This window comes from Cebus imitator, unplaced genomic scaffold (genome assembly GCF_001604975.1).
Source record: "Cebus imitator isolate Cc_AM_T3 unplaced genomic scaffold, Cebus_imitator-1.0 Scaffold197, whole genome shotgun sequence".
Taxonomy (NCBI): domain Eukaryota; kingdom Metazoa; phylum Chordata; class Mammalia; order Primates; family Cebidae; genus Cebus; species Cebus imitator.
Window position 1 is genome coordinate 1,591,690 of NW_016107512.1, and position 16,709 is coordinate 1,608,398.

At 43.9% G+C, this 16,709-nt stretch overlaps 2 protein-coding genes across 4 annotated transcripts in view; both read left to right on the top strand.

The window, feature by feature from the left end:
* Positions 1 to 16,709, top strand: part of BICRAL (BRD4 interacting chromatin remodeling complex associated protein like) — a 56,738-nt gene that overhangs the window by 32,282 nt on the left and 7,747 nt on the right. For all 3 annotated transcript variants that reach the window (XM_017547299.2, XM_037745306.1, XM_017547298.2), the window contains 5 exons: positions 7,325 to 7,430; positions 8,885 to 8,985; positions 12,006 to 12,067; positions 12,947 to 13,092; positions 15,444 to 15,538. In XM_017547299.2, the coding sequence (XP_017402788.1) occupies positions 7,325 to 7,430; positions 8,885 to 8,985; positions 12,006 to 12,067; positions 12,947 to 13,092; positions 15,444 to 15,538 (510 nt within the window). The remainder of the gene's footprint in view (positions 1 to 7,324; positions 7,431 to 8,884; positions 8,986 to 12,005; positions 12,068 to 12,946; positions 13,093 to 15,443; positions 15,539 to 16,709) is intronic.
* Positions 10,853 to 11,400, top strand: LOC108317103 (10 kDa heat shock protein, mitochondrial-like). Its single transcript, XM_037745307.1, has one exon. It carries the CDS (start codon positions 10,966 to 10,968, stop codon positions 11,272 to 11,274), a length of 309 nt encoding a protein of 102 aa, XP_037601235.1. The 5' UTR covers positions 10,853 to 10,965; the 3' UTR covers positions 11,275 to 11,400.

A 16,709-nucleotide genomic window follows, 5' to 3' on the forward strand; every position in this document is an offset into this window, starting at 1 on the left:
TTTTTTGAGATGCAGTCTCACTCTGTGATCCACCCACCTCAGCCTCCCAAAGTGCTGGGATTACAGACATGAGCCACCACACCTGGCTGATCACTCTGAATTTTTACTGACATTTCCAGTTCCACTCTGCCCCTCCCTACTTCCCTCTCCCCGCTGTAGCTCAGCCTGCCCACATTATATGGAACCATTGTTATTTTCAGACATCTAGACTTAAAAGTCTAGATGTTCTTGTTTTCTTCCTCTCCTTCTATGCCTTTAATGATTTACCAAATCCGGTAAATAATTTGAAAATATCTCTATCCATTCTCTCCAATAACAATGAAAATACTAATCATATTGTTAACAACAAGGACGGTGCTGGGGCTCCACACACTATTTCTAATTACCTTGGAGCTACACGTAGCACCATTGTTCCCACATCACAGCAGAGAAGATGGGGTTCAACTCGGACAAATTACTCATAAAGGCAAACTTTACCAACTAGTTATCCATAGCACACTGCTTCCCATTTTTCTCCTTTTCTTCTTTTCCTAAGGTGGACTTTTAAGAGAGACTGGAATATAATGGAAAAACAAGATGTCTCAGCAGTCCCAGCTCAGTCATGGGTCCCACTCTGCCAGTGAGCGGTTTCTGAGCTAAACTTGTATCTTGAACTCTCTGAGCCCTCGTTTTGTCTTTTCTAAAATGAGGAACTCTGGCTGTGCAATAGAATTACCTGGGGAGCTTTTTAAAAGTATGGATGCCTGAGCCTTACCACATAAATTCTGACTTAAACAGTCTGGAGAAACGGCTTTAGGCATCAGCATTTTTCAAAAGCTCCCCAAGTGATTTTAAAGTGCAGACAGGATAGATAAGCACTGTGCTACTTGATTTCCAAAGCCCACTACAACCCTAACGCCTCCTAATTAGACAGCTGCAACAATTGTCTAGGTGATTAATCTGCCTTTGGCCTCTTCCTAAAGAAAGCAGATTTCCACACATTAATCCTCCTAAAACATTTGAACCAAATCATCAGGGAGCTTCTCATTCCTACAGGAGAAAGCACACATCTCCGACCTAGCAGTCAAGCTTCTCTAGTCAGAAACCTCCACTTCCACCAGGCTGGTCCCCTGTTGTTCCTGGGAATAGGCCGGACTCATTGTGTGTTTAGGCCTTTACTGATGGGTATGCACTGAACATCCTTTCCTTTCCTTTCTTCCCCTCCTTCAGGGCCCCACCCAAAGCACCCCCCCCCCAAAAAAATGAAGCTTTTAGTCCCTTCTCTGATCTCTTTCTGCGCATGATACTTTTTATTTGTGCAGCCTGCTTAGTTACATAACCACTTACTTTGTTAAATGTTTTCTTCATTGATTCACTCATCCAACAGTATTACCTATCTCATGCCAGTCCCAGACATATAACAATGTATCCCAGACAGACAGATAAGCCAGCAGTCACAATGTATTTTAAGTGTGCTGCTAGGAGTAGTCCAGAGTGGAGGCCCCAGAAAGGAGCCTCTAACCCAGTTGGGGTGCTCAGGGCAGGTTTCCGTAAGATGGTGTTCTCTGAGAGTTATTCAGGCAGAGGGGATCTGGGTAAGACTGTTCCATGAAATAGAAACAGCAAGTGCAGAGCCTGGAGAAAAAGAGGCCATGGTGCTGTGGGGAAAGGAGAACACATTCAGGTGAGGCGAGGAGGGTGTTAGGTGGGAAAGGTGAGCCGGGACCAAACCTTGCGGGTCTTGGGTGCCATGTTAATAGCCAGTGTTGTCATCTAAGCATGAAGTAGACCTACACTAGCCCAGTGGCAGCAAAGATGGTGAGACACGAATGGATTTGAGACAACTAGATTAGCTAGAACCTGTTACTGGCTACAGTGGAAGAATAAGGGTGACTTACAGGTTTCTGACAGTGACACACAGGTTCACTGAGTTAGAGAAATGGGGAGATTTTGATTTGAAGGGAAGTTACCGAGTTTAGTTTAGGGTATGTTTGTTAAGTGTGAGGTACCTGTAGGAGAACCAAATTATCTGATAACATAGCTATATATGCTGAAGCTTGGCACTGAAGTATGAGCTTAAATGAGATTGATCAGCATATAAATTTCGATTGAAGCAGTGGGAGTGGAGGAAATGGACCGAGGAGAGCATATAGAGAAGAAAACAGCCAGAAGAGAACCCCACAGCACCTCAACATTTAGGCTAAGAAAAGAGGATGTTGCAGGCAGAAAAGAAGATCCACAGAGTGATGCACCACTGAGAACGAAGGTCAGGAGTGGGTGTTCTGATAGATTTAACAGCTGGGAGGCTGCTGGTTGGTGTGACTTGTTCTGTGGAGCAGTAGGTGCAGAAACCAGATTGCAACAGCCTGAGAAGAGAGCAGGAGGTATATTCACCAGCATAGGCAGCTGTCAGGCAGATAAAGGCAACTGAAGAGCAATAGCTATGAGGATGTGTGGGATTAAGGGAATTATTTTTGTAAGATAGGAAAGATGAACTTTTTTCACAGCTGATGAGAAGGAGAAAGACATTCATTCTAGAGCATTGGTAGTATTATTTATAGCCAGAGGAGGGACACCTCTTCTCTTGTAACAAGAGAAGGTAGGAAAGGGTAAGACTGTAGCTTTGGTGGTAGAAAGTTCTCATCTGGCTTATAGGTTTGCTTATAATGAAACAGCATTCAAAAGAGCTGATTAAGGGAAAGAAAAGATTGCTGGACAGGTGTAGGGTTGGATTCCAGTTGAGGCTGGGCACCGTAATTATTACACATTGATCAGTCATGTTTCTGTGAGCCTGTGTGTTTCCTGGATGGTAAACTTTCAGAGGATAAAGACTGTTTGGTATCCTTCGGCTTTTGGTTTTGTTTTGTTTGTTTTGTTTCCTTTTGTTTTGTTTTTGTAATCCCAAAATGCTGGGAATTACAGGCGTGAGCCACCGTGCCTTTCAAATAACACTATACTATTGTATAGGTAGTACAGACATCTTATAATAACAGAATATTATTCTTCCCTCCTGTCCTTTGTATTACTGCCATCATTCATTCAACTTACACATAAGCATATATAATCAAATACAGGTATTGATCGACTTACGACCTATGCAACTTACGACCACAATCGCTAGCCACGACTGCTCCGCATCTGGCAGCGCAAACATTGCCCAGCTGGGTGTACGACAGTGCGGACCAGCTTCAGGCAGCACTACCATCTCGCATGCATATAGCCTACTCAACTTACGACCAAATCGTGTTACGACCGGTCTGTCAGAACCAATCCTGGTCGTAAGTCTAGCACTAGCTGGATACATTGTTGCTATTATTATTTTGAACCAGTGGTTATCTCTTAGGTGGATTAAGAATAAGAAAGAGGCTGGATGTAGTGGTTCATGCCTATAATCCCAGCACTTTGGGAGGCTGAGGCAGGAGTGCTTGAGGCCAAAAGTTCAAGACTAGCCTGGGCAACATAATGAGACCCTGTCTCTACAAATAATTAAAAAATAAGAATTAGCTGGGCATGGTGGTGAACACCTGTAGCCCTAGCCACTTGAGGGGCTAAAGTGGGAACCCAGAAGGTCAAGCCTGTAGTGAGCTATGATCTCACCACTGCCCTCAAACCTGGGCAACAGAGTGAGACCTTGTCAAATAAATAAATAAGAAAAGTAAGTTTCTATTCTACCTTCACTTACTCATTCTTTGATGCACTTCCTTTCATTATGTAGATCAGAGTTTCTGACTTATACCATTTTCCCTCTCTGCAAAGAATTTCTTTTAACATTTCTTGTAAGGCAGGTCTATTGACAACAAATTCCCTCAATTTTTGTTTGTCAGAAAATTTTTATTTCTCCTTCACCATTGGATAGTTTCACAGGTTATAGAATCCTGGGTTGGTGGCTTTTTTTCCTCTCAATACTTTAAATATTTCACTTCACTTTCTTCTTGCTTACATAGTTTCTGAGAAGTGTGATGTCATTCTCATCTTTGCCCCCTATAGGTAAGATGTTTTATCCCCTGGCTTCTTTCAAGATTTTTTTTTCTCTTTAATTTTCCGAAGTTTGAATATGATATGCCTGGTTATAGGGGTTTTTGGGGTTTTGTTTGGTTTGGCATTTATCCTGCTTGGTGTTCCCTGAGCGTCCTGGATCTGTGATATACTGTCTGGCATTAATTTAGAAAAATTCTCACTCCCTATTGCTTCAAATATTGCCTCCGTTCCCTCCTCTCTTTTCTCCTCCCTCTGATTTTCACATTATTCATATATTATGCATTTTGTAGCTGTCCCATGATTCTTGCACTTTCTGTTTTGTTTTTCTCAGTCTTTTATTTATTCTTTTCACTTTTAGATGTTTCTATTGACGTAGCCTCAAGATTTAGAGATTCTTTCTTCAGCCATCTCCAGCCTACTAATGAGCCCATAAAGGCATTCTTCATTTCTTTTACAGTGTTCCTGCTACAATCCTTACCCAAAAAAATGTGGTCTCTAGCAATTCTTTTGTATTTTCTTAGAAATTCTATCTCTCTGCCTACATTATTCATTTGTTCCCGCATGTTGTCTACTTTTTACATTAAAGCCCTTAGCATATTAATCATAGTTTTAAAAAATTCCTGTTCTGGTCATTGCAACATTCCTGCCATATGTGACTCTAGTTCTGATGCTTGTTCAGGCTCTTCAAACTGTGCTTTTTGCCTTTTCTTTCTTTTTTTTTTTTTGAGACGGATTCTCACTTTGTCACTCAGGCTGGAGTGCAGTGTCATGATCTCGGCTCACTGCAACCTCTGCCTCCCGGGTTCCAGCAATTCTCCTGCCTCAGCCTCCCAAATAGCTAGGACTACAGACACATGCCACCACACCTGGCTAATTTTTGTATTTTTAGTAGAGGCCGGGTTTCACCATGTTGGTCAGGCTGGTCTTGAACTCCTGACCTCAAGCAGTCCACCCACCTCAGCCTCCCAAAGTGCTGGGATTATAGGCGTGAGCCACCACGCCAGGCCTGCTTTTTGCCTTTTAATGTGCCTTGTAATTTTTTTGTTGAAAGATGGACATGCTATACTGGGTAAAAGGAACTGCAGTAAACAGGCCTTTAGTGATGGTAAGGTATGGGGCAGTGGAAGCATTCAATAGTCTATGACTAGGTCTCAGCCTTTTAGTAAACCTATGTCCCTGGACCCTGGACTACAAAATTCACCAATGTTTCTCAGTTTCCACCGCTCCCATCCTCTTGCCACTGCATCCAGCCTGGGCAACAGAGCAAGACTCCGTCTAAAAAAATAAAAAGTAAAAAAAAGTTTCTCCTAAGGCAATCCTTGTTAAGAATACTCTAGCATATTTCAAAATGGTTCTTTTTCCTTCTCCATCCCAGAAGCATGAGGAGATTTTTCTCTGATATTCTTTGTGAGTACCTAGTAGAGTTCCTGAAAGTAAAACTCACAAAAGTGTGAGGACCGCCCCCATGACGGGGTCCCCTTGGAGTTTTCTCTCTCTCAGGCAGGTCACATTTTGCCTCCTGCTGCTCATCAAGGCTTTCCTACCCCAATACAGATTCCCGAGGAAATGTGTGTTCACGGGTTTCTGGTCTGGTAAATTATGACTCTCTGTATCTACCTGTCTGTCCCTCCAATTTTAGCAGCTGTGGTTTTGCCCTATGACTGGATTTCTCTGACAGATCTAAAAAGAGTTATTGTTTTTCCATTTGTTCAGCTTTTTGCTTGTTAGAATAAAGACTTCTAGGCCGGTGCGCTGGCTCATGCCTGTAATCCCAGCACTTTGGGAGGCCGGGGCTGGTGAATCACCTGAGGTCAGGAGTTCAAGACCAGCCTGGCCAACATTGCAAAACCCCGTCTCTACTAAAAATACAAAAATTAGCCAGGTGTGGTGGTAGGTACCTATAATAACAGCTACTTGGGAGGCTGAAGCAGAAGAATCATTTGAACCCAGGAGGTGGAGGTTGCAGTGAGCTGAGATTGTGCCACTGCACTCCAGCCTGGGCAACAAGAGCAAGACTCTGTCTCAAAAAAAAAAAAAAAAAAAAAAAAGAATAAAGACTTCTAACCTCCTTACATGTTGGACAGAAATTGGAAGTCCTTTGTGTGCTTTCCAACCTTGCTGGGCCCCAGCCTGTTTCTATTGCAATGGGCAATTCCCAGAGAAGAACTGCTAGGTAGACTTTTTTTTTCCTTTTCTTTTTTTTTTTCTTTTTGACAGAGTCTCTCTCTGTCACCCAGGCTGGAGTGCAGTGGCATGATCTCAGCTCACTGCAACCTCCGCCTCCCAGGTTCAAGAGATTCTTCTGCCTCAGCCTCCTGAGTAGCTGGGATTACAGGCGTGCGCCACCATGCCCTGCTAATTTTTGTATTTTATTAGTAGAGATGGGGTTTCACCATGTTGACCAGGCTAGCATTCACTTGTTTTTATTTAACAACTATTTATTATGTGCTCACTGCGGTGTTAGGCCCTGTTCTGGTGCCAGGGATGTGGCAGTGAACCAGACAGATAAAAGTCTTATTCTCAAAATGAAAGGACTAGGAACGACCAGTTCACTAATAAACTTCTACAGATGCTGTAGTCCCAGGCAGCAGAGCTTTCTAAACACACAGGCCTAGTACATGAAGGGGATTCCAATGTAGGAGGCAAAACAGGTCCCTTAGTGGATACTGATCACAGCCACCTTGGCCGCAGTCACACTACCCCCAACACCTGCCCTGCAATGTAACAATTGGAGTGATCTACTTCCAAGGAAAGGGGCTGGGTATGGAGGCTCATACCTATAATCCCAGCACTTTGGGAGGCCGAGGAGGGTAGATCACAAAGTCAGGAGTTCAAGACCAGCCTGGCCAAGGTGGTGAAACCTCGTCTCTACAAAAATTAGCCAGGTGTGGTGGCAGGCGCCTATAATCCCAGCTACTTGAGAGGCTGAGGCAGGAGAATCGCTTGAACCCAGGCAGCAGAGGTTGCCAAGAGATCACTCCACTGCACTCTAGCCTGGGTGACAGAGTGAGAGCCTGTCTCAAAAAAAAAAAAAAAAGATGACTGGGGTTAAAAATTCCCAGCTGCAGCCTTTTCATCTGGGCACCACAAACACAGCAGTTCCAGGAGCAAGAAACTAGCTTGGCATCAACTCAGCATCCCTACTGAATGGCATCAGGAAAATTCAGTGTGCCTGCAGATTTTTGAAGGATGTACTTTGCAATTCCCCTGATGTAATAAGAAAATACTATTTTAAAATTTTTATTTTGTTTATAATCTAACCTGAAGGTATTAGGGAGGCATGAAGAGGCTTGGTTGGTACTTAAAATAATCTATTAGAGCTTTAGAAATGAAATTAATGTTTTCATCTTGGTCATATGTTTCACAGGCTCAGAAAAAATGTCTGAATCAGACTTCCCCCATTTCTGCTCCCAAGACCACAGACGGCCTGAGGCAAGCACAGATCCCTGGGCTCTTGAGCACCGCACTGCCAGGTCAGGAGCTTCCTCAGTTTGTCCCTGTCCTCCCGATACCCATGGGACGCTCTTCCCACTCTTCTCCCTCATTCTGCAAGAAAGCTTTCTGGCTTAATCTCGCCTCCACTCTGATTATTCCTTTTTTCCGTATCCTTTCCGCACAGATAATATACTATGTTGCATCAACTCTAAGATAACATCAATTGTAAGATGTACTATCATTTTTTATACTACCAAAAAGAAAAAAAAAAGCACTTCTAACTAAATTATGACACATTAAATTATGTGGTGAAAAAAATGCTTCTTAGAAACAATGAATTTGGGCCGGGTGTGGTGGCTCACACCTGTAATCCCAGCACTTTGGGAGGCTGAGGTGGGCAGATCACAAAGTCATGAGTTCAAGACCAGCCTGGCTGACATAGTGAAACCTGTCTTTACTAAAAATACAAAACTTAGCCGGGCATGGTGGCACAGCTACTTGGGAGGCTGAGGCAGGAGAATTGCTTGAACCCGGGAGATAGAGGTTGCTGGGAGCCAAGATCACGCCACTGCACTCCAGCCTGGGCAACAGAGTAAGACTTCATATCAAAAAAAAAAAAAAAGAAAGAAACAATTAATTCAGTATTTGTCGGGGAGAGGTGGTTCACACCTGTAATCCCAGCATTTTGGGAGGCCAAGGCAGGTGGATCACTTGAGGTCAGGAGTTTGAGACCAGTCTGGCCAACATGGTGAAACTCCATCTCTATCAAATAGTACAAAAGTTAGCTGGGGTGCAGCAGCACGCACCTGTAGTCCCAGCTACTCGGGAGGCTGTGGTGGAAGGATCACTTGAACCTGGGAGGTGGAGGTTGCAGTGAGCCAAGATCACACCACTGCAGTCCAGCCTAAGTGACAGAAAAAGACCCAAAAAAAATTTTTTTAAGGTATTTTATAGTGCTTGTGACTTTGTAATTATCCCCGTTATGTTGCTTTCTATATGCATATTTGGAATTATCCACCCAGACGGAAAATATTATGGACTATGTCTTCCATTTTTCCTAAGGCTTTGAACATCTGTGGTACCCAATTAGTGCTTTTAAAAAATGCAAGAAAGAAAGAAATTTAAATATTCCCAGTCAATTGCCTCTTTGGCTCTTTGGGCTTCCCTTTCCTTAAATTGTACTTTGGGGTTCTGTAATGCTGACAGATTACTGGCATGAGGCCTGTTTTTCAGACTAAAGCTAACTTGAAACTATAGAATTTAGAGCTTCTATTTATTACTATTTACTTATTTATTACTTAAATAGGCTTTAATAACCTCTTCCTTTAGAGCTTGTAAATAAATGCACCCCACCCTCCTTCCTCACAGCAAGGATCCATGATAAAGAAACCCATTTCAGAATGCTCAGCAGTCTGTACCCATTGGGCTCTAGGGTTATATGATGGACCCAGTTTACTGTTTCTTTTGAACACTATCTTATGTATTCTAATAGGACAGGATTCTGGAAGCAAAGTTATATCGGCGTCCTTAGGAACCGCACCACCACAGCAGGAAAAAGTAGTTGGATCACCTCCTGGCCATCCAGCTGTGCAGGTAGAAAACTATTGGCATGGCCTCTTCCTAATGTTTAGCATAATGGAATAAAAATGTAGTTGTGTCATGTTTGTGGTTGCCAGCTAGTGTTGTGTGCACAGTCCATCCGGTCTCCTGTGTGCCCACAACAGGGTGGTCACTGAAGACCTTCCAGGTGGGCTGGGCCTTGTAATGTTTATGTTTCTGAGGTGAATGTCTGTTCTATTTCTGGCATGTTTACAGTGCTTCATTAATCCACCATTTCCTCATGAATTAGTAATATGCCAGCAGCTAGTACATACTAGGCACTCAAAAAATGTCATTTACTATTGGGTGGTATCGTTCACTATTATGTCAAAGTGGACCTGTTCTTAGTTATGCTGAGGGACTTTTTTTTCTGTAGTAGTAACCGGAAGTATAGGAGGTAGGCAGTCCCTACAGTCTTTTGACCCAACTTTGACACTTTTTTAAGTCTAACTTGTTGTTTTTTGTTTGAGACAGGGTCTCACTCTGTCACCCAAGCTGGCATGCAGTGGGATGATTACAGCTCACTGGAACCTCAGCCTCCCAGGTTCAGGTGATCCTCCTGCCTCAGCCTCCTGGGTAGTTAGGACAACATGCAGCTACTTTTTTGTGTTGTTTGTAGAGAAAGGATTTTGCCACATTGTCCACGCCTGTCTCAAACTCCTGAGCTCAAGCCATCCACCTGCCTTGGCCTCCCAAAGTGCTTAGATTACAGGCATGAGCCACTGTGCCCCACCTAGTCCAGTTTTTTCTTTTAGTTTTTCTATTTTATTTTGTTTTGTTTTGAGTTGGAATCTCTCCCTGTCACCCAGACTGGAGCGCAGTGGTGTGATCACAGCTCAATGAAGCCTTGATCTCCTGGGCTCACGCGATCCTCCCGCCTCAGCCTGCTGAGTAGCTGGGACTCCAGGCAAACACCAACATGCCTGGCTAAGTTTTTTATATTTTTAGCAGAGAAAAGGTTTTGCCATATTGGCCAAGCTGGGCTCAAGCAATTCCCTCACCTCAGCCTCCCAAAGTGCTAGGATTACAGGCTAAAGCCACCCTGCCTGGCCTAGATTTTTTGTTTGTTTGTTTGTTTGATACATGATAGATGTACATATTTTCAGGGCACATCCAATAACTTCAACTTTGGCTTTTAAATCTAAAAGATTTCAAACTAGTAGTCTAAAAAGGAAGAAAACATTTCTTGTTTTCAGCTTACTAAGACTGTAGTTTCTTCTCCATCAGACCTACCAATTAGTAGTTTACTAAAACTTGCTGCAGTGTGGGACTGCCTAGAATACACAGTGAAGACTGTTCAGTTCTAAGGTTCTGAGATAAGGCATAACAAAAGATGTAAAAAATGCCCCTTTAGATCACACACCTGGACTATATGTAACAGGAACTTAAAAGTGTGTACACCCTGTACTTATCCCTGAGAAGATGGATTGGATAGTATCTACTGACTTTTCAGATGTTTGTGGAATTTCAAAAATAGAACAATGGGTTGACGGAGTGGCTCACACCTGTAATCCCCACACTTTTGGGGAGGCCAAGGTAGGCAGATGGCTTGAGTCCAGGAGTTGGAGACAAGCCTGGGCAATATGTCAAAACTCTGTCTCTACAAAAAAATACAAAAAAAATTAGCAGGCATGGTGGTGCACACCTGTAGTCCCAGCTACCTGGGAGGCTGAGGTGGAAGGATCGCTTGAGCCTGGGAAGCAGAGGTTGCAGTGATTGTGATTGTACCACCACACTCCAGCCTGAATGACAGAGCAAGACCCTGTCACACCCAAAAAATGATGATTATAATAATGATGATGATGCATTTAGAGAGGAGTTAGGGATTCAGGCTTTAAAGTGCAAACTGAGGGGGCCTGGGGCAAGCGCGCCTGCGCACTGGGCAGCTTTTTCACGTGTCGCAAGGGCCTTATCGCGGGTCTCTCCTTGCCGCGGTGTGCCAGAGCAGAGTACGAGTCTGAGGCTGAGGGAGTCATGGCAGGACAGGCGTTTAGAAAGTTTCTTCCACTCTTTGACCGAGTATTGGTTGAAAGGAGTGCTGCTGAAACTGTAACCAAAGGAGGCATTATGCTTCCAGAAAAATCTCAAGGAAAAGTATTGCAAGCAATAGTAGTCGCTGTTGGATCGGGTTCTAAAGGAAAGGGTGGAGAGATTCAACCAGTTAGCGTGAAAGTTGGAGGTAAAGTTCTTCTCCCAGAATATGGAGGCACCAAAGTAGTTCTAGATGACAAGGATTATTTCCTATTTAGAGATGGTAACATTCTTGGAAAGTACTTAGACTGAAATAAGTTACTATTGAAATGGCATCAATGTGAAGCTGCCCATTCCACTGAAGTTCTGAAATCTTTCATCATGTAAATAAATTCCATATCTCTCTTTTATAATAAACTAATGATAACTAATGACAAAAAAAATAAAGTGCAGGGCCGGGCGCGGTGGCTCAAGCCTGTAATCCCAGCACTTTGGGAGGCCGAGGCGGGTGGATCACGAGGTCAAGAGATTGAGACCATCCTGGTCAACATGGTGAAACCCCGTCTCTACTAAAAATACAAAAAATCAGCTGGGCATGGTGGCGCATGCCTGTAATCCCAGCTACTCAGGAGGCTGAGGCAGGAGAATTGCCTGAACCCAGGAGGCGGAGGTTGCGGTGAGCCGAGATCGCGCCATTGCACTCCAGCCTGGGTAGCAAGAGCGAAACTCCGTCTCAAAAAAATAAATAAATAAATAAATAAATAAATAAATAAATAAAGTGCAAACTGAGTCCTTTTCAGGAACTGATTATACAGCTTTCTGTAATCTCAACACAGTATAACTTTGCTTTATGGAGTCTGTGCACTGTTTTTGTTTGTTTGTTTGTTTGATTGCTTGTTTGTTTTCCCAGCAGGGCACATTCTATAGTCTTAGAATATGTTCTTGATAAGTAGTTGAAAATATGTGAATTATAGTAACCTTTATGTATAACTGTATTCGTTTTTCTACAAAAGGGAATAATAAGAGGTATGTTTTGCCTTTAGGTGGAGAGTCATTCGGGAGGACAAAAGAGGCCTGCTGCCAAACAGCTAACTAAAGGAGCCTTGTGAGTTACTGACAAATCGATTCTGAACATTTCTCTGGGTCCCTAACCTTCAATAAATATACTACAGAAGTCAGAATATAATAATGAGCATATTAGCCTTTTTAAAAATATACTTTGGGGCAGGGCATGGTGGCTCATGCCTGTAATCTCAGCACTTTGGGAGGCTAAGGGAGGAGGATTGCTTGAGCCCAGGAGTTCAAGTGAACCCTGGGCAACATGGCAAGACCCTGTCTCTACAAAAAATACAAAAATTAGCCAGTCGTGGTGGTACAGGCCTGTAGTCCCAGCTACTCGGGAGGCTGAGGTGGGAGGAGGGCTTGAGTCCTGAGGTGGAGGTTGCAGTGAGCTGAGATTGTGCCACTGCACTCCAGCCTGGGTGACAGAGAAAGACCCCATCTCAAAAAAAAAAAGTACTTTGAAAATATTTTTCTATACTTCATTTTCATTAGAACTTATAAATATATCAAATGTAGTTTTGCCTCTACTGTTTGCTCTTTTCTTCTTAAGGAGAATAGTTCTTTGACTTTTCGGAAACAGAGCGTCTTTGAGGAAAAGCATGGTTTGGTAAACTTCCATGTTTAGAACAGAAATGTTAGCATGAGCTTAGTTGCCAATGGTCAGGCACTGCCAAGGTTTATGGGGGTGTCAACACATAAATGGTTGGCGGGAACCTGTGCTTTTGAGGTCAGGATCATAGTTTGAGTCCTCTGTGGAGCTAAACTGAGCTATCAACCCACTATGGTATAAAAAATATAAAACTGAAGAAAAAACTGCCGTACTATTCCTGTATATCTTATTTTCTTTACATTCAAATAAATGTGATTAGATTTGACTTCCTATCATGACTCTACATTGACATTGGCCATTTCTCTTGTAAAGCATTCTCCAGCAGTTGCAGAGGGACCAAGCCCACACTGTGACACCAGACAAAAGTCACTTCCGATCACTAAGTGATGCGGTACAGAGACTGCTCTCCTACCACGTGTGCCAGGGCTCCATGCCCACTGAGGAAGACTTGAGGAAAGGTAAGCAGGCCGGAACCCTACAGCACCACTCTGAAACCAGGCATCCTCCCATGACCACCCCCCAGAAGAGCAAGAGCCACATCACCCCCAGATGGTAGGCAGGTTATTGTTTTTAATCACAGACCAAACTTGTTCCCTATTTACCTAATTTCCCAGTTCGTGTTTAAGGTTGTGACTTACACTAAATAATATTTTTTGAAGGGAAGCCAGGTGCAGGGGCACACACCTGTAGTCCCAGCTACTCAGAAGGCTAAAGCAAGACAATCACCTGAGCCCAGGAATTTGAGAGTGTGGTGTGCTATGATCACACCTGTAAATAGCCATTGCACTCCAGCCTGGGTGACATAGGGAGACACTGTCTCTTAAAAAAATAAAATTGTTAGGAGGATACCCTAATGTCAGAGGTTTTTGTTTGTTTGTTTGTTTGTTTGTTTGGGGTTTTTTTCATTTTTTTGAGGCAGAGTCTCGCTCTGTTGCCAGGCTGAAGTGCAGTGGCGCCATCTCAGCTCACTACAACTTCCGCCTCTTGGGTTCAAGAGATTCTCCTGCCTCCGCCTCCCGAGTAGCTGGGACTACAGGCACCCACCACCACACCCAGCTAATTTTTGTGTTTTTAGTAGAGACAGGGTTTCACCGTGTTGGCCAAGCTGGTCGCAAACTCCTGACCTTGTGTTCCACCCGCCTTGGCCTCCCAAAGTGCTGGGATTACAGGCATGAGCCACTGTGCCCGACCAATGTCAGAGTATTTTATTGACAAATTGGTGGCAGTAAATCCAAAACTTTGTATGGACTGCTGGCTCCAGATGAAATGGCTGTGCACTAGACACTCCATACAGTGGTTTGACATAGTCCTTGCCTTTAGGCAGTATGCATACCCTGAACTGGCTGGTTGGTTGGTTGGTTTGTTTTTGAGACAAGAGTCTTACTCTGTCACCCAGGCTGGAGTGCAGTGGCACGATCTTGGGTCACTGCAACCTCCACCCCCTGGGTTCAAGTGATTCTCCCTGCCTCAGCCTCCTGAGTAGCTGGGATTACAGGCATGTGTCACCACGCCTGGCTACTTTTTGTATTTTTTAGTAGAGATAGGGTTTCGCCATGTTGGCCAGGCTGGTCTTGAACTCCTGACCTCAAGTGATCAGCCCACCTTGGCCTCTTGAAATGCTGGGATTAGAGGCGTGAGCCACTGTGCCCAGCCAAACTGTTTCTAGTTTTATGAACTAGCTGCTTGAGCTCCCAAAAGTACTCTCCAAGGTTCCAAAATGAGTCCGTGGCATTGGCCACACATCAAGAAACTGACAAAAATGTTAGCTAAGGGCCGAGTGCAGTGGCTCACGCCTATAATCCCAGCACTTTGGGAGACTGAGGGAGGCCGATCACCTCCCTTGAGGTCAAGGCCATCCTGGCCAACATGGTGAAACTCTGTCTCTACTAAAAATACAAAAATTAACTGGGCGTGGTGGCGCACACCTTCAGTCCCAGCTGCTTGGGAGGCCGAGGCAGGAGAATTGTTTGAACCCAGAGGGCAGAAGTTGCAGTGAGCCAAGATCACACCACTGTACTCCAGCCTAGGTGACAGCAACACTGTCTCAAAAAGAAAAAACAAAATTAGAGACAAGGGCTCCTTCCCCCAACCTGGAACTCCTCCTGTCCCAATACCTGGCCATGCACTTTCCCACCACCACCACCAAGGCCTGGCTGTATCAGCACCCTCCTCTTTTCTAATCCCTTCCTCAGCTGCTACAAGTCTTGCTCCTTCTAGCAGGGGCCTCTGATCTCTGGGCACAGTGGTTTCTGTGAGTCCACTGTGGGCTTCCCTAGGACACCAGGTAATAGGGTCAAGATCCCGCGTTAAACAGTGGGTGTGAAGACTGAAAGGAAGAGTGAATTAGAAGGTGTTCAAATCTTTGGAGACCAACAGACAGAGGACAGAGCCGCATGACCATGACGGTTTAATATAAAGCTGTGTCTTCATTTGTTTCAGCTATTTTAATTTTTCATACCATTAGGCTTAGGTCATCTAAACTAGCAGATCATTCTCTATTCATTGATATTTATTGTGAGTCTGTTACATGGTGTTATTTTGTAGGTGATATCAAAGTAATTATGTTTTTGGTTTCCTAAAGTTAAAAAAGCTAGTACTGAAATGAGTTTTCATGACCTGTGGACAGTGAGGGAAAGCAGTGTAGAAGGATGATGCTTAGCCAGGAAAAGGCTCGTCTAAGAAGAGAAAATTTCCCCAGATAAGCCATGTTTGAATGATGGAAGAGTAATGCATTTCAGTGTTAAGAAACAGAAGACCTAGTCAGTGATTTACACTCTCTTACTATTTCTCTCTCTCTCTCTTTTTAAAGTGGACAATGAATTTGAAACAGTTGCCACTCAGCTCCTAAAAAGGACCCAAGCTATGCTTAACAAATACAGATGCCTGCTCCTAGAAGATGCCATGGTAAAAGTCATGTTACTGATACTTGTTTTTTAAAACTTTTTAGGTCACAGCCACTAAATCAGAGATAAAAAGTTCAAGGAATTATAGAATATAATTTAAAAGGCACAGATATTTCACACTGTAGAGAAACTTACACTAGGCCAGGTGTGGTGGCTCACACCTATAATCCCAACACCTTGGGAAGCCTAGGCAGGCAGATCACAAGGTCAAGAGATCGAGACCATGTGGCCAACATGGTGAAACCCTATCTCTACCAAAAATACAAAAATTAGCCAAGCGTGGTGACGCCTGCCAGTCCCAGCTACCCCGGAGGCTGAGGCAGGAGAATCGCTTGAACCTGGAAGGTGGAGGTTGCAGCGAGCCAGGATCGCGCCACTGGACTCCAGCCTGGTGACAGAGCGAGACTCCATCTCAAAAAAAAAGAAAAAAGAAAAGAAAAACTTATACTTAGCTGCTACAAAACAGCAATGAACATTTGCTGCACTTTACTTGGTGGGTCAGTACTATTCTGTTGTTTAACAAATAAGGAAACCAGGGCTTTGGTTAAGTAACTTGCCTGAGATCAGATAGCTAAGAAGTTTGCAGAGTCATTAGTAGAGACTCTAATGCCGTCTACCGCCTATGACCAACCCAGAGATGCGGGAGAAGGACTGGAGGCACATCTGAAAAGATAAGCTGGTGACAAATGTCAAAATTAGTTTTGTTATTAAGAGATCACTGACGTACCATAAAATTAACATTTAAAGTGTACAACTCAGGCCAGGCACGGTGGCTCATGCCTGTAATCCCAGCACTTTGGGAGGGCAAGGCAGGTGGATCACCCGAGGTCAAGAGTTCGAGACCAGCCTGGCCAACATGGTGAAACCCTGTCTTTACTAAAAATACAAAAATTATGCCAGGCATAGTAGCTCACGCCTGTAATCTTAGCACTTTGGGAAGCCGAGGTGGGTGGATCACCTGAAGTCAGGAGTTCAAGACCTGGCCAACATAGTGAAAATCCATCTCTACTAAAAATACAAGAATTAGCCTGTAATCAATCATAGCTACTTGGGAGGCTGAGGCAGGAAAACTGCTTGAATCCAGGGGGCGGAGGTTATAGGGAGCAGAGATCACACCACTTCACTCCAGCCTGGGCAAAAGAGTGAATCTCTGTCAAAAAAAAAAAAAAAAT